The 26,920-nt window shown below is 36.7% G+C and overlaps 2 protein-coding genes across 3 annotated transcripts in view; both read right to left on the minus strand.

The window, feature by feature from the left end:
- prrc1 (proline-rich coiled-coil 1) overlaps nt 1–26,920 on the minus strand; it is a 54,163-nt gene that overhangs the window by 24,704 nt on the left and 2,539 nt on the right. The window contains exons 3-4 of the mRNA XM_051929644.1: nt 20,687–21,094; nt 15,872–16,020 (exon numbers count right to left, since the gene is read on the minus strand). Coding sequence (XP_051785604.1) covers nt 15,872–16,020; nt 20,687–21,094 — 557 coding nt within the window. The remainder of the gene's footprint in view (nt 1–15,871; nt 16,021–20,686; nt 21,095–26,920) is intronic.
- Nucleotides 1–26,920, minus strand: part of c7h5orf63 (chromosome 7 C5orf63 homolog) — a 389,765-nt gene that overhangs the window by 17,400 nt on the left and 345,445 nt on the right. The window lies entirely within an intron of this gene.

Consider the following 26,920-nt stretch of genomic DNA (forward strand, 5'->3'; position numbering starts at 1 on the left):
CGCGAAGTAGAAACCGTATGTTTATATGGTTATTTTTATATTGTCATGCTTGGGTCACAGATTTGCGCAGAAACACAGGAGGTTGTAGAGAGACAGGAACGTTATTCAAACACTGCAAACAAACATTTGTCTCTTTTTCAAAAGTTTAAACTGTGCTCCATGACAAGACAGAGATGACAGTTCCGTCTCACAATTAAAAGAATGCAAACATATCTTCCTCTTCAAAGGAGTGAAGCAAACAAATCAATATGTCTGTTTGGCTTTTAAGTATGCGAAGCACCGCGGCACAAAGCTGTTGAAGGCGGCAGCTCACACCCCCTCCGTCAGGAGCAGACAAAGAGAGAGAGAGGGAGAGTTTGTTTTTCAGTCAAAAATCAATACGTGCCCTTCGAGCTTTTAAGTATGCGAAGCACTGTGCAGCATGTCTTTTCAGGAATCAGCTTTACAAAAGATAGCAACGTGAAGATAATCTTTCAGCATTTTTAGACGAGCGTCCGTATCGTCTAGGTGTGCAAACAGCCCCCCTGCTCAATCCCCATACGTCAGGATCACAGATAGTCAGCGCAAGAGAGAGAGAACAGTAAGCCGGGTAGCTTCTCAGCCATCTGCCAATAGTGTCCCTTGTATGAAATCAACTGGGCAAACCAACTGAGGAAGCATGTACCAGAAATTAAAAGACCCATTGTCCGCAGAAATCCGCGATATATATTTAAATATGCTTACATATAAAATCACAATTTAAATGACCGCTACGCGCTCGTGTTGACTCGGCGACGCCCAGAGCAGAAAGAACGCGCTCCGGCCGCTCCAACCGCGCCATGCGGGGAGTGAGAGAGACGGCAATATCTCACACTCTCTCCCCCCTTAAAGAAATTAAATGGGCGCGAGTGAGACCACTGACCTCCCTCCCTTCTATTAGTTATAGGTTATAGTACGTTCGGCTTATCCATGAGTCCGGCTTATCTATGATACGATTTTATTTTAAAAATTCGTATGATTTTTGGTCTCCGGCTAATACATGAGTCCGGCTTATAGACAAGAACTTAGGGTAACAGATAACATAACCTTTATTCTTTATGTACTATTATAAATGTGTCCATCAAATCAGTTGCTGAAAAGTTCTCTTGTAAATGAGACCATACAGTTCATCAACGGAATGTAGACACCTATAAGTTCTTATTGTCCAGATATCTCCCCTATGGCACACAAGCATATAAACATTATGGTGCAAATAATGTTCAGTCATGCACATAAAATCATAAAAATCTGTTGAAAATTCAAAGTCTAAATTTTGACTCTAATATTAAGTATGGAGAAAGCCCATGCTGTGGCTCCTAACAGCTCCTATTCTGAATGAAGTGTTGAGGCTGTACCTGCCTTATCTTTACAGTAATAAAGTACCTGTATTTTCTTTGAAATCCTGGATTCGTCTTCCTGTCTCTCATGCAACTCTGTGACCCAAGCTTGATAATACCAGTTTAAACTGTCTTAAACTGCAAAATATATTTTCTTTGAAAATGAGACATTAGATGTATTTATATAAGAAAAAGTTACAAGTATGAACACAGAATGAAAACAAGATGTTAGATATATATTTTTTAAATAGAAATTTGGGTATTTAGGAATACAAAATGAAAATGAAACGTTAGATAAAAGATGAAGGTGTGATTCCAAAATGTTTTCGCCATGTAATTTTTCTTCATTCCGGAACCAACTTTTTCCAAGACTGTTAATTTTTCTTTCAGTGTAAACCGATGCCATTTCTCACTTTTTTTATGGTTGTTCATCTCAAAGAAAACTTTGAGACGCGCTATGAAACTTGAACAGTATGGTATCTGCACACAACACAACTAACCCACGCTGACGCTCAGTGGAGCACTGATTAAGAACTCGAGAAAGGTACTGCTGTAGACCAGACACTTTATGGGTGGATCTAGAGGCGGGATAACTGTCAATCAAATTCGACTTCAGTGAATCATATTGTGCTAATTCAGAACTTCAACGAATGAGATTGTTGTTACTGTATGACAATTAAAAATTCATTTGTCCAATTATCAACATTTGAAGTTGTCTATCAAGTGTAATTTCAACCAATCTTTTCACAGTTCATGATTCCTACCACTTTGAGGTTATGCCTTATACAGTTTCCTCTTAAATAACCTGCCATTGTACCAAGCGTCGAAACTCCATTAAACTAAAAAGATGACAAAGAAGAAGCAGCAGTGACGAAACTCCATTAGACCAAAGAAGAAGAAGCGCAAAACTAATTGCTCATTATTTTTGACAATGGAAGTAAGTGTGCTTTGAAATGAAAACGTTTGAAATTTGCATTTGCACAGTTTTCTTAGTGGCTTTTTTTTAAATAACTTTGTGTTGCATGGTTATGTTTGTACCGTGAACCTTTACGTTTGTATTAATAATCATTTTTGCTGTAGTAATTGATGCATATTCAGTGCTTGAAGTGAGCCAGCACTAGCAGTACCGGCAACTCCAAATTCCACAAGGCACATGAGAACTCATTGACTGTGCATGGAAGACAAAAAAAAAAAAAAAACCTTTTACAAGCATCTTGGAAATGACTTGATTAGTCATCTGTCGTAAACCAGGCTTTTGACAAAGTTCAGATTGACTACAGTGGTGGACGATATTACCTTTTTTTTTCTTTTCAGTTTAGTTCCTTATGTTGGAGTTCAGCCAACTTGCTACAAGAATATCTTCTGGAAATTAGATGTTAATGAAAAATAAGGTAAATTGCAAATAACCATTTGTTAAACTTGTAATTCACTTGTAGTATCTGACTTTCACGTGTATCTTTTTTTTTTCTTTGCTTCTTTTCCTAGAACATCCCTACTGGTTCAGTAGACTGGAATATACATGTTGATGGTATTTGAATATTAATTATAGGCTTTTTGTAACCTTATATTTTTGTTTAGATTGTATAAAATTTCAATACTTTTTCTCTTATCTTCTGTCAGTATGCTCTTTATCTGACCATGGAGGAACCCTTTGATTTTACTGCTGTCAGTCTTTTAAAGATGCAGATATTTTTTTTTCTTCATTTGTGGCATACTTTTAACTGTGGCATTCATTTACAGTGCCTTCCTTTATTATTGGCACCCCTTGTAAAAATTAGTAAGAAGGTTTAGAAAAAATTTTTTTTTAAATATTGATTTCGATGAAGGCTTTGCTTTTCTTTGAATTAACTTGTTTCAATTAAAAGTCAGCTGTTTCTCATTTTGTCAGTGCAAGATGACAGTTCTTCAGCAAACAGTGATTTTTTTCTAACCCTTCTTACTAATTTTTACAAGGGGTGCCAATAATAGTGGAGAGCACCGTATATATCCTTTTTATCTTAGGATGACATGCCAGCCATTAGAAAGTGGTGGTGCTTGCTTCTTCTGGAAAACTGCTCATATGGGTGGTAAAAATCTAGTATTTCCTTTTTTATGTAAACAATTTTTCCCATAATTTTATGTGGCCAGCTCCTATGGTCTGGTTTAGTGGGTGCCAAATGACCAGTACCTTTTCAGAATAACTTGCAGTTGCTGGTACTTGTTACTGAGTGTACCATTGCTGACTGCTGGTGCAGTTACCTTGCTTTTGGATCTGGTCCTTTGGGATGCTTGGACAATCTAAGGTGACACCTCACATCCAACTAGGGAAAGCAGTCATTTAAATAAGCTTTGAATTTTAAATACTATAGTATTTAAATAAGGTCAAATAGTGTAACTTTAAATACACCAGTGTGTGTTTTGGTATGTACAGGCAAACTTTTACTGGCACTCTTTTTTTCTGTCAAATGAATAACATCAATATTTTAATGTCCAGAAGTCGGGACCAATAAGAACATGGCAGCAGTGAACTCCTTGAGGAATATACAGATACAACCACACCAAGATGTCAATATAAAACTTAGACTACCACCATTGTTTCATACTCGGTTCAACTTGAGAAAAAAAATTGAACATGGTATGAAGGATTGTCATTAGCTTTGTCAAAGACCAGTTGTCACCTGGGGAGTGTTAGATTGGTTATTTTAGGATTAGAATAAAAGTATCTACAAAGCTTTTCTGTGACTTGCATGTTACTTTAGGTAGTGTCCAGATTAGTGTATTTGTAATACTCTGAAATAATGGAAATATTAAAAAAAAAAAACTATTGAGATAACTTCTAACAGGAGTTTTTGTAGTGAACAGAGTAATTCTCACAGTTGGAATTGTATTCCAATGTGTCCACTTTTCTGAGGAAACATAATAGTTCAGACCAAAACCAGAAAGCTTGCACAAGACAAAAACTACATATGACAATTTTCTGTATTATTTGTATGCGTCCAGAGTGTAGGAGAGCATACTGGCTATGTGGCTGCAGTAGGGCAGCTGACTCAAGAAAAAAGTGGCTCAGGTTTCTGTGGCTGCAGAGATCAGCTGGGCTTCCATGTTGGAATTCATAATAAAGGGCCATTGTTAAACTTTGTGCATTTTCTTTCTTTCAATTCAACTGACCCATCATTATTGTTAATTGTAAATATTTCTTGAAATGGTTGTACAATTTATACTGAATAATTATTAATAAAATATTGTTTTTGGCAGTGACAATACTGAGTGTTTTGTTTAAATGGTGCTGGCCCAATCACCTCGTGTATTAACACTACTAGAACTGATAAATATGACTAGAGCCTCCACTTGTATCAACATTGTCTACAAATGGCAAGGACTTTGCTGGACTCATAGGTAATCCCACAAGTTAAAACCGCTTGGAAACTGAGCATCCTGATCAAGATTTTGCTGTTCATTTACAAACAGTCTAGAACAATAAGGTTCTTATCTTTTTAAAGGAGTCACATTTTCAATAAAACTTCCATTTTTAAAACTGAAAATACAGCTTTTACGCATGGAAACAAAATTAAAGGAAAATGATTGTATACACTGGATAAATGGAGAGTCAAAACTTTTGAAGTTCAGTATTCTAAAACCATGACTCATAGCTAGAACCTTGTTAATTCTAAGGTCTTGACATTAAGTGTGTGTCTGTGTTTATATATACACCATATTTTTTGCTCCATAAGACGCACTTTTTCCCCCCCCCCAACAGAAGGGTGGAAATGTCTGTGCATCTTATGGAGTGAATATTGCGTCACAGACTGTGATATGTATTACCTGACAAAAGTGTACATGAAACTTAAAGTCTCTCTTCATTTGTTAATGACAGAAATGATGGTTCTTAATACCGCTGTTGACTTTACATGGTTGAAATATTACTCTATTTTATTAAATATAGTAGTACACCATTTGGTTCAGAATATTTTTTCTTGTTTTCTTCCTCTAAACCAAGGTGTGTCTAATGGTCAGGTGCGTCTTAAGGAGTGAAAAATACGGTATATATACAGTCATATGAAAAAGTTTGGGAAGCCCTCTCAGCCTGCGTAATAATTTACTTTCAACAAAAAAGATAAGAGTGGTATGTCTTTCATTTCCTAGGAACATCCGAGTACTGGGGTGTTTCCCGAACAAAGATTTTTAGTGAAGCAGTATTTAGTTGTATGAAATTAAATCAAATGTGAAAAACTGGCTGTGCAAAAATTTGGGTTCCCTTGTAATTTTGCTGATTTGAATGCATATAACTGCTCAATACTGATTACTTTCAACACCAAATTCGTTGGATTAGCTCGTTAAGCCTTGAACTTCATAGACAGGTGTGTCCATTCATGAGAAAAGATATTTAAGGTGGTCAATTGCAAGTTGTGCTTCCCTTTGACTCTCCTCTGAAGAGTGACAGCATTGGATCCTCAAAGCAACTCTCAAAAGATCTGAAAGCAAAGATTGTTCAGTATCATGGTTTAGGGGAAGGCTACAAAAAGCTATCTCAGAAGTTTAAACTGTCAGTTTCAACTGTAAGGAATGTAATCAGGAAATGGAAGGCCACAGGCACAGTTGCTGTTAAACCCAGGTCTGGCAGGCCAAGAAAAATACAGGAGCAGCATATGCGCAGGATTCTGAGAATGGTTACAGACAACTCACAGATCACCTCCAAAGTCCTGCAAGAACATCTTGCTGCAGATAGTGTATCTGTACATCATTCTACAATTCAGCGCAATTTGCACAAAGAACATCTGTATGATAGGGTGATGAGAAAGAAGCCCTTTCTGCACTCAAACCACAAACAGAGTCGCTTGTTGTATGCAAATGCTCATTTAGACAAGCCAGATTCATTTTTGAACAAACTTCTTTGGACTGAGGAGACAAAAATTGAGTTATTTGGTCATAACAAAAAGTGCTTTGCATGGCGGAAGAAGAACACCGCAGTCCAAGAAAAACACCTGCTACCTACTGTCAAATTGGGTGGACGTTCCATCATGCTGTGGGGCTGTGTGGCTAGTTCAAGGACTGGGGCCCTTGTTAAAGTCGAGGGTTGGATGAATTCAACCCAGTATCAACAAATTCTTCAGGGTAATGTTCAAGCATCAGTCACAAAGTTGAAGTTACGCAGAGGTTGGATATTCCAACAAGACAATGACCCAAAACACAGTTCGAAATATACAAAGGCATTCATGCAGAGGGAGAAGTACAATGTTCTGGAATGGCTGTCACAGTCCCCTGACTTGAATATCATCAAAAATCTATAGGATGATTTGAAGCAGGCTGTCCATGCTCGGCAGCCATCAAATTCAACTGAACAGGAGAGATTTTGTATGGAAGAATGGTCAATAATACTCCATCCAGAATCCAGACACTCATCAAAGGCTATATAGGAGGAGTCTAGGGGCTGTTATATTTGCAAAAGGAGGCTCAACTAAGTATTGATATAATATCTCTATTGGGGTGCCCAAATTTATGCACCTGTCTAATTTTGTTATGATGCATATTGCATATTTTCTGTTAATCCAATAAATTTAATGTCACTGCTGAAATAGTACTGTTTCCATAAGGCAGGTTATATATTAAAAGGAAGTTGCTACTTTGAAAGCTCAGCCAATCATAAACAAATCATAAGCAGGCTATCCATGCTCGGCAGCAATCAAATTCAACTGAACAGGAGAGATTTTGTATGGAAGAATGGTGTGTATATTATACAGTATTTATATATATATATATATATATATATATACATACATACACATACATTATGTATATTATATATGCACATTATATATATATATATATATATATAATATATACTGTATATACATACATACATACAGTACTGTGCAAATGTTTTAGGCAGGTGTGAAAAAATGCTATAAACAAAGAATGCTTTCAAAAATGGAAGTGTTAATCATTTATTTTCATCAATCAACAAAATGCAGTGAATGAACAAAAGAGATATCTAAATTAAATCAATATTTGGTGTAACCACCCTTTGCCTTCAAAACAGCATCAATTCTTCTAGATACACTTGCACAGTTTTTGAAGGAACTCGGCTGGTAGGTTGTTCCAAACATCTTGGAGAACTAACCACAAATCGTCTATGGAGGCTTCCTCACATCCTTCTGTCTCTTCATGTAATCCCAGACACACTCGATGATGTTGAGATCAGGGCTCTGTGGGGGCCATACCATCACTTCCAGGACTTCTTGTTCTTCTTTACGCTGAAGATAGTTCTTAATGACTTTGGCTGTATGTTTGGGGTCATTGTCCTGCTGAGAATAAATTTGGGGCCAATCATACGCCTCCCTGATGGTATTGCATAATGGATAAGTATCTACCTGTATTTCTCAGCATTGAGAACACCATTAATCCTGACCAAATCTCCAACTCCATTTGCAGAAATGCAGCCCCAAACGTTCAAGGAAGCTCCACCACGCTTCACTGTTGCCTGCAAACACTCATTATTGTACCGCTCTCCAGCCCTTCGACGAACAAACTGCCTTCTGCTACAGCCAAATATTTCAAATTTTGACTCATCAGTCCAGAGCACCTGCTGCCATTTTTCTGCACCCCAGTTCCTATGTTTTCGTGCACACTTGAGTCAATTGGCCTTGCTTCCATGTCGGAGGTATGGCTTTTTGGTTGCAACTCTTCCATGAAGACCACTTCTGGCCAGACTTCTCTGGACAGTAGATGGGTGTACCTGGGTCCCACTGGTTTCTGCCAGTTCTGAGCTGATGGCACTGCTGGACATCTTCTGATTTCGAAGGGTAATAAGCTTGATGTGTCTTTCATCTGCTGCACTAAGTTTCCTTGGCCGACTACTACGTCTACGATCCTCAACGTTGCCCGTTTCTTTGTGCTTCTTCAAAAGAGCTTGAACAGCACATCTTGAAACCCCAGTCTGCTTTGAAATCTTTGTCTGGGAGAGACCTTGCTGATGCAGTATAACTACCTTGTGTCTTGTTGCTGTGCTCAATCTTGCCATGACATGAAACTATCTTCTACAACCTCACCTTGGTAGCAGAGTTTGGCTGTTCCTCACTCAGTTTTAAGCCTCCTACACAGCTGTTTCTGTTTCAGTTAATGACTGTGTTTCAACCTACGTGTGACATTGATGATCATTAGCACCTGTTTGGTATAACTGGTTGATCATACACCTGACTATGATCCTACAAAATCCCTGACTTTGTGCAAGTGTACCTATAAGAACTGATGCTGGTTTGAAGGCAAAAGGTTGTAACACCAAATATTGATTTGATTTAGATTTTTCTTTTGTTCACTCACTTTGCATTTTGTAAATTGGTAACAATACACAATTATTTATATTTCTGAAAGCATTCTTTGTTTACAGCATTTTTTCACACCTGCCTAAAACTTTTGCACAGTACTATATATATATATATATATATATATATATATATTATATATATATATATATATATATATATTGAGTTCTTGATATTTTTTACTTTATAATTTAAAAGCAGAATAAGAATCTGAAAATCTAACAATACCATATTAAAGTTTGATAAATTTTGAAAAGAATCAGACCAAACATAGATATGTAGGTTTTAAAATAAGCTCGATTTAAAGCGTGACATAAAATCGTTGCACTTTTAGGCATAGGATTTTAGATAGATAGATAGATAGATAGATAGATAGATAGATAGATAGATAGATAGATAGATAGATAGATAGATAGATAGATAGATAGATAGACAGACAGACAGATCCTATACAGAACTACATTGAAGTAAACCAGTTTTTCAGTATAGACCTGTGACAAGAAAGAATAAAAAATGCCTTACCACAAATATCTTTGCAAAATAAATTCCCAGATGTCCAGATTGAATTATTTAATGGTTAAGACTAGACAGACTGTGTAGTGTGTGCTAAAATGTCAAGTAAAGTGGAGTAATTTACAGCATGTACAGATTGTTATGTAGAACAGAATGTCAGGGCCATAATTCTATTCTTTTGGTCTTTGTACTGGATTATATAGACTGTGTGCTACAGTATTAATTTGTTGTTTGCATGGGCAGTCATATAGGATTATGTCCAGCTGAAATATCCAGCATCTTTAACTTGTTAACAGTAGTGATGCTGATGCATATCAGTGCCTGCTAAGCAATTGGACTCCTGGCAATAAGTCCTCATACAATCTTAGAGACCCTAAAGATAGGCTTACATGTTAAGCACACCACTAAGACCTGATGGAGTCAAATGGAGGCTAAATGAGATATGAACTACAAACAAACATCTGACAAGTTTCAATCTCTAAATGTAACTTTTGCATAAGTAATATGTATTATAATAAACATATATTTGATGGTCTTAAAGAGGTATTAAAAATCCCAAAAGTAATAAAGGTCCAAATAAGTCAAATAATTGAACAGCCCGATTAACAGGTTCACAGTCACAAATATTATTATTTCTCTTTTTAAAGCAGAATATTTGCTCTTCACAGATCGTTTAACACAGTAAATTTCATTATAAAAATAATGATTGAAAGGTCACTATTAGCACTATGATAACTGTGTTTCTTACATTTAAAATTGATAACATGAGGAGACAACCAAAGGATGCTTTCAATTCACAATTTTATTGCCAGCTTTCTTAATGTTCTCTATTCCTTGGTACACGAACCTGAGAGTGTCAAGTATGTGATTTGTAATATTCTGTAATCATAATACAGCTAAAAAACGAATACAAGATCCACAGGCAAGAAACTCGTTAGAACTGTTGATATGTTGAGAACAGACATGAATACCATAAAATATTTGACACACATTAGCAAACAAAGAACAGAGGCTCTTCTGCAGGCAGAAGGGGGTACAATAGAATATTAGGAATACATAAATAAATAAACAGATAAATACTAATGAAAGTAACTAAACAAATGTTTAGGGTTGTGTATTGTAGAAGATTTAACTTTGACAATTTATTCAGTTTTAAATTGTAATACGATTATAGCCCATCTTTAATGTGACTTGTTAAATGTAGGCAACTATTTCATTTGGAAATTCGAGTAAAGAACAACAGTCAAATATTTGTCTAAATTTGACTGATTTAATCAAGTATAGCCCACACTTATGTCCACGTCAATCCATTAATATTAGGCGGACACAAATTTGTATTCATATGTTCACTGAAATTTTCTTCAGATGTCGTTTAGTAACAAACATCTGATATCCAAACTTTTATGATCATTATAGTAGACTACCGTCGTAGATGTACAGTATTTTATGAATATACACTCTGCCTCTTACAGTCACTTTATCTTGACTGTCCACGTTTAGAAATTATCTTACACGTCCACCTGATTACTCCCACCTTTCTTTTTAAATATCAATAAGGCAATTAGCTGAAGTAGAACATGAATGACAAATAACACAGATTAGCAATTTGCTGAATAAAAAGGTAATTGACCGCGACGTTTAAATTTGAAATTGGGTGAGAAGTTCCTGACATACACAAATCTGATATATGACTGGCTGAAGTTGAAAATGATTTGACTATTTTACTCCGGTCTGCAGCAATACCTAGTTGAAGAATTCAGCTATATGTATGATGTCATGCCTACACGCTCGCCAAACCAGCCCGAGACCAGAAATTTTGCAACAGACTGTCTATGTGTCTGTCACTCTGAGACAACCTGTTGCAGAGTTCCCAAGTCTTGGCACAAGAAGTTTAGGAGCAGCATTAAGTATTATTTGCATTGCATTTCTGGTTGAAAAAACATTCATTATACTGAGATTTACATTTCGTTAAATCAAAATTCTTTTAACATGCTATTCTATGAATGTTTGTCCAGGCCCACAATACAAAAATTATTTGTTATTCTGGAAATTTCGTTAGTTCTGTATTCGCTAAAACAGGATTTAACCTGTAGTCTGTTAGCAACATCTCATGAACTGTTGTATTTATATAAAACCAAACACATTCACTCCTTCTTTTAAAATGGCTCTTGAACCATTAACTATTTAAACTGGCAAAGGGGCACTTAATCCAAAAATAATTCAGTCAATAGTGAGTGAACCACACCTTCGGATATACAAGTTTACACTGATCTACACAGGTCAGTAGTAATCAAAGACAAATGTTTTAGAATATGAATAACAAAGCCAAATCAAGAATGCTGATTTTTTGATTCCTTTACTTTTTTCCCCCCCATGAGCCTGTCTTTTAAATTCTTGTATTTTCATCTAATGCTCTTAGCCTACACACATGTACTCATCAGATCACCTTTTATTCCATACATTTAGTTTTCTCTTTCATTAATGAATGATCTTGTGTTTCATATTTCCATATTAAAATATATTTTTAATTGAACCGAAAAGTGCCCTGTATTGTTGTATTTTATAAAGAGTGCCATTTCAAAATGACAACTGATTAACTAAAACCTTATTGTTTTACCACAGACCATATACAGTATACTCATGTTTAAGTTCTCCCATGGATAAGTCAGGGCTACTTTTACCGTATAATTTCCAGCATTTTACAATTTCGGTCGTGTAAGTTGAATGCGGAAAACTCATGCTATTGGTCCAAGCAGATTATGATATGCTAATGCCCATCTACGAGAGTAACCATGGAGCACACTGCATTTTTCATATATCATGCATTGTGCCTACGTGACCACACGGTAATACCCAAACTATTCCGAAGCAACGTTTGCACTGTTTTGTGTTTTTTTATATCTCACACCTTCAAACACGAGCATCCCTTATTTACAATGGAGCGTTCGATCAGAAGAAAATATGAAGCTGGTTTTAAATTAAAAGTTGTTGAAGTGGCAAAAAAAATTGGTAACTGCACTGCTGCAACAAAATTCGATTTGTCTGAGAAACTGGTGCAAGATTGGAAGAAGCAAGAAGATGTGAGAAAAGCGCTATATAAATGTAATGAATTATTATTATTATTATTAAAAAGAAAAAATAATAATGTAAGTGCCGCATTTTTGAACGGGTGTATAAGTTGGGGTCTGATTTTATGATTGATTTTTCAGGTTTCACGACCAGACTTATACGCGAGTATATACAGTAATATATAGAGAGAAAACTTCACACCTGCAACCATGCAAAACCTTATATATTCTGTCTTCTTCCTATGTATCTTCAACCCTCTATCTTCCAAAGCCCTTCTCCATTCTTCCAACCTCCCCTGCATTTCTTCTTTTCACAATGTCAACAACAAAAAGCATAAAACAAGGGTATTGTGTTTTTATCCGATTCAAAACATATGTAACCAGATCAAAGAGGTAATGACCCTATGACATAAATAAGATGCTTGGAGCTGACCTAATCTAACTGGGATCTTGTCTTTTGCCCAAACACTGTTTTTAACCTGAATCCCCACTCCCTCACACATATCCTGAACAATCCTCACATACTTCTCTGATGCTATTTTCTCTCTCATTCACCTATCTTGACATGGCACTCTATCATAAGTCTTCTTCTAATCAATGAACACCATATGCAATCTGTTCGCACTCTATCATAAGTCTTCTTCTAATCAATGAACACCATATGCAATCTGTTCTGTTTTTCTCAGTGCTTCTCTATAAGCTGTTCCTCTCTCTGGCATCAAACCAAACTGATCCTCTCCTATGGTGATCTCTTCCCTAAGCCTTCTCTCTGTAACCCTTTCCCACATTTCTATTGGGCATGACATCAGCTTTATCCATCTACAGTGCATCCGGAAAGTATTCACAGCACATCACATTTTCCACATTTTGTGATGTTACAGCCTTATTCCAAAATGGATTAAATTCATTTTTTTCCTCAGAATTCTACACAAAACACCCCATAATGACAACGTGAAAAAAGTTTACTTGATATTTTTGCAAATTTATTAAAAATAAAAAAATTGAGAAAGCACATGTACATAAGTATTCACAGCCTTTGCCATGAAGCTCAAAATTGAGCTCAGGTGTATCCTGTTTCCCCTGATCATCCTTGAGATGTTTCTGCAGCTTAATTGGAGTCCACCTGTGGTAAATTCAGTTGACTGGACATGATTTGGAAAGGCACACACCTGTCTATATAAGGTCCCACAGTTGACAGTTCATGTCAGAGCACAAACCAAGCATGAAGTGAAAGGAATTGTCTGTAGACATCCAAGACAGGATTGTCTCGAGGCACAAATCTGGGGAAGGTTACAGAAAAATTTCTGCTGCTTTGAAGGTCCCAATGAGCACAGTGGCCTCCATCATCCGTAAGTGGAAGAAGTTCGAAACCACCAGGGCTCTTCCTAGAGCTGGCCGGCCATCTAAACTGAGCGATCGGGGGAGAAGGGCCTTAGTCAGGGAGGTGACCAAGAACCCGATGGTCACTCTGTCAGAGCTCCAGAGGTCCTCTGTGGAGAGAGGAGAACCTTCCAGAAGGACAAGCATCTCTGCAGCAATCCACCAATGAGGCCTGTATGGTAGAGTGGCCAGACGGAAGCCACTCCTTAGTAAAAGGCACATGGCAGCCCGCCTGGAGTTTGCTAAAAGGACCTGAAGGACTCTCAGACCATGAGAAAGAAAATTCTCTGGTCTGATGAGACAAAGATTGAACTCTTTGGTGTGAATGCCAGGCGTCACGTTTGGAGGAAACCAGGCACCGCTCATCACCAGGCCAATACCATCCCTACAGTGAAGCATGGTGGTGGCAGCATCATGCTGTTGGTTTGTTTTTCAGCAGCAGAGACTTGGAGACTACTCAGGATAAAGGGAAAGATGACTGCAGCAATGTACAGAGACATCCTGGATGAAAACCTGCTCCAGAGCGCTCTTGACCTCCGACTGGGGCGACGGTTCATCTTTCAGCAGGACAACGACCCTAAGCACACAGCTAAGATATCAAAGGAGTGGCTTCAGGACAACTCTTTGAATGTCCTTGAGCGGCCCAGCCAGAGCCCAGACTTGAATCCGATTGAACATCTCTGGAGAGATCTTAAAATGGCTGTGCACCGATGCTTCCCATCCAACCTGATGGAGCTTGAGAGGTGCTGCAAAGAGGAATGGGCGAAACTGGGCAAGGATAGGTGTGCCAAGCTTGTGGCATCATATTCAAAAAGACTTGAGGCTGTAATTGCTGCCAAAGGTGCATCGACAAAGTATTGAGCAAAGGCTGTGAATACTTATGTACATGTGATTTCTCAGTTTTGTTTTTTTTTTTTTAATAAATTTGCGAAAACCTCAAGTAAACTTTTTTCAGGTTGTCATTATGGGGTGTTGTGTGTAGAATTCTAAGGAAAAAAATGAATTTAATCCATTTTGGAATAAGGCTGTAACATAACAAAATGTGGAAAAAGTGATGTACTGTGAATACTTTCCGGATGCACTGTATATTTCCCACAATTCTGAATATCACCCTTCTCCTTATAAATGGGTAAAATCACACTTATCCTCCAATTCCCCTTTACTGGTACTGTCTCGTGTTCATAGATCTTTTGCATTAGATCCCAAAACACATCTAACTCCTTCTTGTAAACTCTTTCACACTTCTTGATGGTATTTAATTCGGACCTGTGGCCTTTCCATTTTTCATTCTTTTCAGTGCCCCCTTTACTTCCTTCTTCCTTAATCTTGGTACTACTCTCTCATTTGGTACTCCATTCCCAAATACTACCCTTCTATCTTCTTCAATCAGGAGCTTTTCAAAAGTATCTCTTCTATCTATTCTTAATCCTATTGTGCTCATTTAAGATCACACTGCTCATCTGCTTTATCAGAATAAAATCCTTTCCAGCCTTGTTTCTAGTCTTCACTATTCTAAAAATCATGTTCTCTCTCCGTCTCCAGTTTTTCTCAAGAAGTATGATTCGTAAAACTGATTGCCATTTTCTTTTTCAATGAGTGCTTTTTTTAAACATTAAGTAAAACTAACAAGCAGATCCAAAATTTAAATGAAAATGACTTTTTCACAATTCTGCCCATCATCATAATTAGGGAAAGGATATTTAAATAACTACTGCACAGAAGACTGCATACTATAATTAACTGGGTTGCTGCTAACTCACAGCAAAAGGGTAAAAAAAATAAAAGAATAAAAAATATATAGAAATAATGTATTTTATATGTATCAAATAAAAAGCTGCTCATCAAATGCTACTGACAGTTGCAGAATAAAGAACCACTATGGTAAGCCCGTTTTGATACCTTTGCAAAATACTTTTGTGTGTATTCTTTTATTACCAGTTCTTTTTGACACATTTTCAGTCTTTCTGAGAAATGCTTATTGCAAGTTTCTGTGTGAAGTCAAGAATGTGTGCATGTATTTAATACAGCTGAAGTACATTACATTTGTAACTCCAAATATAATTACTTATTCCTGCAAATACTATGGTATCAAGAGATTCGTCGCCATGAAGCCATCTGTTAGTTTCTGTAGTTACTGTCCTATTTTCCTATGTTTCAGTGTATATCAAATTTTTTATTCAATTGAAATGTTTAATTAACTCCTTCAAATACAGATGTATGCATTTCAGAACTGCTAGATGTGAAAAACAAAACACACCTTTATAAAGCCCCAAATTCCTCCTGCATTGGTTTCATTGTGCATTGAAACTCCAGGATCTTCCACAGCATCTGGAAAAGTGATAGCTGATCCAACCCCAACACCAGCTGATGTAGTTGGTTGTTGAACCATAGGACTTGACATCATGGCTGTGAAGATAGATAAAAAGAAGTCAAGATATTTCAGGTACTTCATCTTCAAAGAATGGATCTACACAATAATTGAACCAAATATAGGCAAGTAGAAGTTACTGAACCTTCCAAAAATAAATAACATGCTATATATGAAATATACTAATAACCTAATACTTGAAAAGCAACGTGTGCAGGTTTCTTTACTCTTTTCAAATCTTAAAAAACAATTGCAAAATAGCGTTAAGTGACAGAGCTGTGATCAAATATTTGAATTATAAGGAGGCTCTGCAATACTTTTATGTGAGTGCTTAACATTTGCAATTGATTATGCATTCTTTTGTGGTTTACGCTCTGAAAATATTAAAAGTACTTCACTAATATTTCTCACACTTGCCACTGCTAATGTAAAAAAAAAAAACCTACCCACATATTACATTTCTGTATGGAAGTCATATTTTAAGAAAAATGTGCAATTTACCATAACATCCTTTGCCTGAAATACCCAAAATAGTTTTTTTTTTTTTTTTTTTTACTATTGATATGTTTAAAGATACTTTTAAGAAGTAGAAAGAACTTTGTCTACTAATAAGGATCATAAAATTTAAGAGTGGGCTCAATCTGACATTAATCCAAACTGTTCTGATTTGAACATTATTCATGACAAGGTAATAAAAAACTACCATTTCAACAAACATCAACAATTGAACTAGTGACCACATATTACACATATGATGCTTATATATTAGGTGGTCTTTGCCTTGGACAGACCTAGTATCTACATTTACTGCAGCTAGCTAAAGGTAATTCTGAAGAACTGCATTCGAATTTTCTTCACAAGACGTAAAAAAAAAATGGTGTCCTCTTCTCATAGAATGCGGTTTCACTTAAGTAATACGCGGCTGGTCCAGGACTGCTTCATTTACATGTCCCACAAAATCCTTAAATCTTACTAAAGGCAGTAACATCAATGGTGCTCTTTTGAAAAAGCAAACTTACGAAAAGGTACCTTCCTAAAAGGAGGTTCTATTCAGCCTCATCTTTTTTTTTTTTTTTTAATAAAAAAAATACTTATTACAGTCAGGTTCATCTTGCATTCAGCAATCACATGTAGCATTAAGTATCATATACTGTATGAGGTGCACCCCTCAGTCTTTTAATGGGCTCCCCAGGTTTTCAGGTTATTTCAGGTTTTAACTATACTAGGGAATAACAAGCTACCCATTTTTACTGTACTATTATCTTGTATTCCCTAAAGTGATAGAGAGACACCCAGACTAGAGAAAGGAACTATAATTTGTCCAAAATAACAAGTGGATGAGGACTATAAATGTTTTCTGAACACTCAAAACATTCATCCCACACATTCACATAGTAGCAAGTTTGTCACTTGCTTGTCTGCATTAGTTTTGTTCCTCTTTTTTAATCTGTAAAACCGTAGGTTTCATCGTTAGACGTGCACTTTCCAGCCAAAAATGCTCATAATGGCTTGAAAATAAGTCTCACTAAGCTCTTTATAGCTATGATGTTAAAATGGCCTCCCTTTCAAGATTGGCTATATTAAGCGTGATCTATAGAACCGACTTTGAAATAAACAATACACTTGTACATTTTATATCTCGGACATTGGGAGTCTGTGATCACTCTAAGAAGGATTGAGATAAAAGTATTTTTGGCAATCCACTTGTCTTCTCTTCGTAGAAAAGAGACAACAAAAAAAAAATCACGAACAATGTACTCATTTTATTAAGGTGAGGAGGTACAAAAATGAGACTCTTTCTCAGTGTCATTATTAATCTGTCCTCTATATCATTTGCATTACCAAATATTGTTAGAATAGGACATATGACAGTCACTGTGAGGGTAACCCTAAAGATTGTGGGTTCGCTTCCCGGTTCCTCCCTGTGTGGATAGCACTTTGAGTACTGGGAAAAGCGCTATATAAATGTAATAAGTTATTGTTTTTTTTATTATTGCAGCTTAGTGAACAGGTATGTTTACATACTCATAGGCCGTCTTTCTGAAGTAGTGCACTGTATTAAGATTAATGCACCAGGCAGTGGTGGTGCACCATGATTATCTCATTCCTTACTCCCACAAGTGCAAGCTGGTGTCATCTGAGAGAACAGTGTTCAAAGTGAATGCTGCATCAGTCAATGATACAGTACCCAACACCCTTACCATACCATCATCTGCTTCAATGGATGTACATACAAGTACATCATTAGCATCACGGCCACATCACTGCTTTGATGAACTTGTGCATCACAGAAAGAGAGCTTGAAGGACAGACATTAGAATTGCGGCCTGCTCAAGTATAACATTCAAACCAAAAATTCTGCTAGATAAATTAGCCAACTGCTTCATGGGACATCCAGAGGAAAGCTTCTATAAACTGGGCTCTCACCCTACAGTCAGCAACCGTGGCTAAGTATGCAATCCTTGGTCAGGGTAGTGAGCTGAAAATTCATAAGAGATTAGCTTTTTTCTTCATCCAAACAACCTGAATTAAGGAAGTATATACCATTACAACACATACAAATTAAATCCTTTTGTGGTACAGCAATCACATGTGGCCATATGTCAATTTTGAATTCAATTTGATTGATTGTACAGGTGTACCTGACACTGTAATTTAAGACAGGAAGTATCAAAACACTGATGTAAATTAAGACATTGCACAAATTGTTTTCCCAAAATAAACTGTAAATCTAGGTCCTCTTAAAGCTGCAGGAAACTTTTGATCATAAAAACCTATGGGATTATTTTTAGGACAACAAAATAAGTGCACAGAAAAGCTTAAAACAAAAAAAAAAAAAAAAAAAGCACATGTAAAAAATGTGAAGTCTTTTTAATGTTCTGCCAAAATAGAAACATTCTATCCCACTAAATAACCCGTCCACCAAATTTCAATCAGTCATTCATGAACCACACTGCAAAAATAATTTTAATGAAGATTTCAAGTATGATAAACTTAGAATGAGGAGACTAACTGACAAGTTCATGGTTATGTATTTAAGAAGCAAACTTAATTTTTGCAGCGTGTTGTTTCAGACAAACATTTTTCCAAATCAATGCAGCAAGGGAAACTATAAAATTCAAGGAAGAAATGAGTTTTCTGCACAAGGGAACACAAGTCCCATCGTTTTTTTTTTTCCGTTTTCAACTGCATTCATAAATGTTATCTGGATTCTCAAGTATGGAAATCCATGCAAAAATATCAGGATTTTGTGAAAAATGTCACTAATGCATACAGATTAATGTTTGGCTGAACCGGAATTTAAAAAAAAAAAAAAAAAAAAAACAGTTTGCAGTTAAACACCGTTATAGAGAAGAATACATTCGCTAATATTCCAAAATGAAAGATTAAAAAATTAATTTAAAAAAAGCCTCCCCTCTTTTGTCAAAAGATTACTATCTGCTTTAAAACAAGCAAAAGAACACAATGCATTAAAACATATTAAAGAACACTAAGTGATTGGTATGAAGGTAAACAGTTAAAAAGAAAGCAAGAACAAGTGCTGCAAGAGGGCAGTGTTTTACCCATTCTTGGTCAAGCATGAGACATGGACATCAATAATAGGGAGAACTAATAGATATGACAATTGACACGAACAAGGGACAGGCAATTCCGCATTGCAAAATTCTTCACCCTCACTGTTTATACAGTGCAAAAACAGGAAGAATTCATTGGAAAAGACAACACCCACCAGTAACTAGAACTCACACAGCCTAGGATAGTGAGACATAGGATAATGCTGTGTCTTATATGGAATGGCTAGGTTTAAAGCACACCATGATATGTGGTCCTTTAAGAACAATGGACAGCACATGTGTTTAGCGATACTGGAGTCACTAAAGGGAGTTCTGAGCATTAATGCTCTCATAGATTCATCCTGTCCCATAAGTAATACTGGGGATATATTAAAATGACTCCAAAAGGGACTCTGTCACCACATTCCCAATACAGTAACAGAGTGGAGTGGGATGTAACAGAGAGTCTCTTTCCAATAGTCAACATGATAGATGAAATAAATGGAGCCAAGGAGGGGTTGCTTCTCTGATAGCATTATGATAGGTAACAAACCACCCCACTCACAGAGAGCAGCTCAAGACCCATAAAGATGGGTTCTAAAGGCCTACAGTATCAATCATTTTTTTTTCCCGGTTGTACCTTAATTACTGCCACTGTTCATACCTTTTTGAATTTGACTTGACTTATAAATATCCTCTTTTTTGTATACTTTTATCCTTCCTGGCTTAAATCTAGGCTGGGGATCATCTCAACCTTTCTATCTGTTGATCACAACAGAAAAGAAAAAATAAATAAATAAAACAAATGACTTTGATTGATATTTGATTTGAATATATCATAAGGATCCCATTTCATAATGTTTAGAAAAAGAACAATGAGCTGAAACATTAAACTACATAATGAAAATGAATGTTGCTTCCGCCTAACAGCATAACCTCTTTACTTGCCTTCTTAATAAAATAATCTATTTCATTTGGTTTTTAGATTTTCTTTTTTTAATTGCATTTATTATCAAGAACAGTTTATCACAGAAAGGTTCTTCATAAAGAGACTTCTATTCTGAATTTAGTCTTAAATTAAAAAAAAAAACAAAAAAAAAAAAAGTCAACCAATCATTACTGTTTACGTGAACAAATAAAACAATATTACCTGCTACTGGCTGTGAAGAAAAACTTGGAATCAAAGGCGTCTGAGGAGATCTTCCTGCATGTCCACGTGTAATGTCATATTGGGCATTCATCAAGAAACCAGATGTGGGGGGACTGTTGGGAGGAGCAGAAATCACAGGGCCTGGCATTGGGGCAGAAGGAGCAGGATATCCAGCAACTGAATTACTAAAAGGGACATTTGCAACTGGAATATTAAGTGGGGGAGGTGGAAGGGGGGAAGATATTGCAGAGCCTACAGGACTGCTGAAAGGAGGTGGGGCAGAAGACCTTATGGGAGGGACTGAAGTAGAAGTAGGAGCCAGTGGGGTAGAAAACCCTTGCTGTGGAAAGGAAGAGATGGCTGATGTGTTCGGAAGAGACACAGGACTGGAAATTGGACTGGACATAACTGAAAGAGAGAACAAAAATACAGTATACTGAGATTATTGGATACAAAAATTAACAACTTTACAAATATTATTTTCTTGTCCTTAAAAATAATCCCACAATCATTTGCTCAAACTTTTTTTTTTTTTCTTTACAATAAATGTTTAATGGTTTATTTTCCATATAGCAAAATATTTCAATTACAGTATAACAACAATAATCTTTCCTTAGTTTAGGCAATAGAGTGTTTGTAAAGAACAATAACATAAAACAAAATTGTATCTAAATAATTTCACTTATATGAATTGTTCAGTCTGGATGTAACATTATAGAATATGCACGTTTTCTTTTGAGGCAAAGTCAGATTGTGCTGTAAATACCTCAGATGTAGACGTCAGTGCACTCTTGCATACAAGAAAGTGGATTATTTATTTCTGGAAGCAGGACATATGACATTTTCATTTGTAATGTTCTTCTAATCACAGACATCACAAAAATATAGAAAAAACAACTATCTTCTTAATTTAGCTATGTAAATGTTTCCTATCTTCTGGAAGGCCAAATGTAGTTAAATAATACATTCCAGTTTACTGAGGAATTGGTGAATAAATAATTACAATTGATTCTATGTTTGTGTTTAAAGTGATTAAGAAATTCTAGGCTAAGTAAAGCTAGTAACATTAATTAGTAATACAGTGGAACCTCGGTTCACAAACGTCTCGGTACACATACAACTCGGTTTACGACCAAAAAGTTCGCCACACTTTTGCCTCGGTTCACGACCACACACTCGGTATACGAACAAGCCAGGTTCCCTTTCGGTTTGTACATGTTCAGTCTCTCCCTGTGCATTTCCTGTGCAGCTAGCAAGAGAGAGAGTGAAAGAGTGAGGCACACGGGGGCGCGCGCACACACACACACACACACACACACACAGAGGCAGCGCGAGAGACAGAGAGAGAGTCACGCACACACACAGGAGCGCTCTAGAGAGACACACACACACAGGCGCTCCAGGCTCACAAAAGAGAGACGCACGCACACACACACAGGTGCGGGAGAGAGAGGTGCGCGCACACACACAGGAGCGCTAGAGAGACACACACACAGGTGCTCCAGGCTCGCAAAAGAGAGACGCGCACACACACACACACACACACAGGCGCGAGAGAGAGAGCGAGGGACGCATAAGGTAGAGAAGGCTTGTTTTTGTTTTCAGTTCTGTTTACAGTGATCGGTTCGTAGCCTGCATTGTTGCAATGTTACTTTTCTTGGTGGTTTATTAAATTACGGATTTTTCAAATGTTCATTTTTTCCACTGTGCTTAAAACTCATTAAAAAAAGTGTTTTTAGCGAGCGGTTCCTAGCACTATAGCACGAACTATTGCAGTGTTAGTTTTCTCTGTTGTTCAAGGTTTTCTCAGTGTTATTCAATGTTTTTACATTTAGTTTACCATTACGCTGTGCATTCTATGGTATATTTAACTATATTTGTGCTTAAAAACTAAAATATATTATATATATATATATATATATATATATATATATATATACATACATACAGTTCGTACGGTCTGGAACGGATTAATTGTATTTACATACAATCCTATGGGAGAAATTGCTTCGGTTCACGACCAGAGTTTTGGAAAGAATTATGGTCGTGAACCGAGGTTCTACTGTACTGACAATCACTTTGTAGCTGTAGAATTTTTTTCTAAATTGTATGTTGACTTTTCTTTATGCCCATGACTGCGAATAACAAATAAATGATGTATACAATATAAAGAAGGGGGTCATTATAATAGTTTGATTTACTCCTTCTATGAGTGTAATAAATCAATATTTTAAACCATGGTTGGTTGGTTGGTTGGTTGGAGGGAGGTAGGTAGGTAGGTAGGTAGGTAGGTAGGTAGGTAGGTAGGTAGGTAGGTAGATAGATAGATAGATAGATACTTTAAGAAAGATTCTGGTCAGTCATGTATACAGTTTAAACTTAAATGCCAGTATTAGAGCTATTTCACAAAAGTAGCCATGTTCTTTTAATTTTGTGACAAACTTAACGACCAATAGGTCTGCAGACTCAGTGGTAGCAGGACTGAAATATTTATGGATAGCCTTACTAGTAATAGTATTAAGTTATTTCCTAGAACAGAAAGTTATTTCCTAGAACAGAAGAATGGAGGATCTTTAAGCTGTGTGCTTACCTAAATTATATATGAGAGTAAAGTATGATATAGCAAATCTGGAAAATATCAAAATGAGAATAAGTAGATGGCTATGCAAAGTTTTATTGAGTGAAAGGAAGATGGGGGGGGCGGGGGCAAGATGACAGAAAAGACAGCATCAAACTGATATGGTTTAGGCAGGTATATGAAGTTGAAGAAAGTAAAAGCTTGAGCACAGTTATTTTGCAGAATGTGTAGGAAGGAGACCAAGGGTGGAGAAAAAAAAAAAAAAAGTGCAAGTGGGGCCAGATTACTCAAGAAGGGTGAATCTCATTGAAACAATGTAACATTCGAACTAAAAGTCATTTCAATTTACTTTTGCATGGTATAAATTCTAATTTGTCCCAAGTACTTCCAGGATCTCTGAAAAGGATACAGCTTGCTCAGTAATTACATGGATATACAATATATTACAGATGAGGGAAAGAGTGTCTGTGGGTTTTTCACTTCACATTATGCAGTATGTGTTAAAGCATGTGCTCCTTTCATGTCAAAAGCTATTTTCATAAAAACACAAATCTCTCTATTTTTCCTGCGACGAGACATGATCTTTTCAAAAGAGATCTTTTGAAAAGAGACACTATCACATCCCGCGAGACACGCAAGTCACGTCATCCTTACAACCTTTAGAAGCAAGTCCCGTGATAAACATGCAGAGCAGATTAGTTAATGGAAGTAGGAAAATTTGAAAGTCTTAAAAAAATGAGAGTAAGGATCACATTAGGCGAGTGAAGTGCAGATCACGTGGCAAGGCAGCAGCAGCAAGCCAGCAGCTGATCGAGCAAAAAAAAAAGGAATTTGTTTCCCATTGTATCACTGTTTAAGAGGGGTTTCGGAGGAGTGGCTGCGTCTCCTTGGGGTGTGTTCAATCCCCCTCTTCACAACGGCGCGTAGAGCTTGGCATTGGGGGGGTTTGAGGCCAAGCCCTCTAGTGCTCAAAAAAAAATAAAAAAGGAGCTGACCTTTTTAAATGTTTTCTATGTGGATCTAGCAGTAAATCCACACTGACCTCAGTTTTCCCTGCAAATACCCAACAAAAACTCATAGGTACAAAAGTAAGTGGGACTGTGAGACACCAGTGGTAACTCAGCAGGTGAATAAACAAATCACTTGTGCCTTTATTCAAGCATAAAAGCTGAACACATAATGCAATCAAGCAAGTGCTAGTCTACTGCCACTATCAACTGGAAGAATGACAATCTTCAATTAGTAAGCCAAGCCGTGGAGTATTCATATTGTGGGCTGCTTCAGTACTGTCATGAGTGCTATAGGCTAGCTAAATAGATTTGACTGTATGTATTAAATACAGCTAACATGGGAAAGGGGGTATCTGGAGTTTAATGAGATGTACAGGCACTCCAAGGAAGCAGCAGCTGAGGTTATGACTAAATTAAAAGTGCAGGTTTGGCAGAAGCTTGGTGAGGTCACAGAGAAAGTAATTTAGGGAGCTACAGAAATGTTCCAGGAAAATCATTTAATGACTCACAATAGACAAAAGGGATCTGAGGCTATTTGAGAAAGGTAAAACAAAATTGTAACTGGTAATATTGTCAGGAGATAGAAAGTGTTTTCAGAAATCCAAAACCTTGTGTACACAACCTCTTAAGAGAAGAACACATTAGAAGGAGGATCTGTTGGCAAAGGATACATTTCCAAAACTGACGAGTACACAAAAAATAGCTAAAACAACTAAATTTGTTAGGTATTGCTAGAATGACTTGGATAAAGTGTTGTATGAACAACTGGGACACGGAACTACTTTCTAAAAAAAGAATAGTGGACCACCTGTTTGTTCTAAAACTCTTATGAGCTACCCCAGGTAAAGGAATTTAAGTACTTTAACCTGGTAATCCCATCTTAACTCATCAGTGCACTGGTGGAGCAGTAATGTGGATATTGTACTGGATATGGCTGTCAAATTAGCTGAAAAATAAGGTTTAAATATTCAAATAAAAAATTAGTAAATATTCAAATGTATTGAACATATATGTGTATTTTAGATTTGCTACGTTATTAGTATCTTTAATTACTTCCTGTTAGTTAAAAAAATACATACATTATACAGGGTGATTCAAAAAGATTCATCCAGTTTCAAACTGCCATATTTTTACAACCGTAAGGTGCCTAGGAACCAATCACATACCAATTGAAAGAGGGAGTCAGAGTTTCTGACTGTCACCAGAATATGGCTCCCTTCAGTCTGCGAGGAGATGAGCATTTCTCAAAAATTAGCTCTCTCATCGCTGGATTGGCTCCAAAGGAGCGCACAATATGGCACTCCACTTCCGCCCCCCCCCCCAACCCCTAGATCACCAGATCTCACACCATGCAACTTTTTTTTGGGGGGGGGGGGGGGGTCACGTTAACAATTCTGTTTATGTGCCGCCACTCCCAACAACACTGGATGATCTCTGAAATCACATTGAAAGAGCTGCGAGTACAGTGACTCCCGACATGCTCAATCGCGTATGGGATGAATTGCGTTGATGTTGTCCGTACAGCTGGAGGTCAAATTGAGCACTTGTAAAATTACGTTATATATTTTATACACACACACAGACAGAGAACTGGACACACCTTGCACTGCTCATATGAAGCCCAGATAAAACTGTTCATGATTGCTTAACTCGCTAAATGAAGTCATGATTTTGTTTTTACCCCAGCTGAACAGCTTTGGGGCCAAAGACATAAAAGGTCACTGCCATCTCTCTTTTATATAAATTGAGGCACTGTATCTGTTCATATCTCACAAACTGAATGTGCTAAACGTTGCATTGTAATGACCGTTAAGTATCAAGTCCTCATTTTAATTTCTGTTCACAGCACCATAAAAAAATCTGTGATAAAATTAAATGGTGTTTTGCAGACGCTACACAAATGTAGTAAAGGTGGTTTGAATATTTTTAATCATGCCTCACTCTTGTAGGCATTATGGACCAAGCCAGCAGCCACATAAGATGGAAATGAATAGTGTGATACAGTTTGTTGGCTGTGGTAGCTAAATGTACAATGCTGGCACTGAAAAGGCCCTACACAGTGGAAATTTAGAGAGTTATAATAATAAAAGTAAAACAGGAATCATAACAGTTATTTGCCATTTGCAATAATAAGAATGTCTTAGTATGTAACAATCAAGGAACTCAAAATTAAGTGTAAATCTGTACAACGACATTTATTTATATAGCACATTTTCATACAAATGATGTAGCTCAAAGTGCTGAACAGCACCTGATGGAGAGTGCCATTTTTATACTACAGTAGGAGTGTTTAAAAATATGCTCAGAGTACAGCTCCGGATCAAAAAAACAGCGGAGTGGAGTAGAAACAAGGATAAAAACTCTCCCAAGCTACATTGAGAAGGTGTATGGATTTAAGTTTTACTAATTAAGATAAACTAACAATGCAAAATTAAAAGAAGACTGACAGTGGAAATGATGTACAAAAATATCTGCAAATTTCGGCAATGCTTTAATAGCAGGTCGAGGTTAAACTGCCATTGTTTAACAATTTAATGTCAGCTTTGCCACTGATTAGGGCCCTTGTCAAATACATTGAAAATTATATTTGAATAGTGACATCTGATCTGACTGTCTTGTTGCGCCAAAAAGTGGAACTGAATAAGA

Source organism: Erpetoichthys calabaricus, chromosome 7 (genome assembly GCF_900747795.2).
Source record: "Erpetoichthys calabaricus chromosome 7, fErpCal1.3, whole genome shotgun sequence".
Taxonomy (NCBI): Eukaryota; Metazoa; Chordata; class Cladistia; order Polypteriformes; family Polypteridae; genus Erpetoichthys; species Erpetoichthys calabaricus.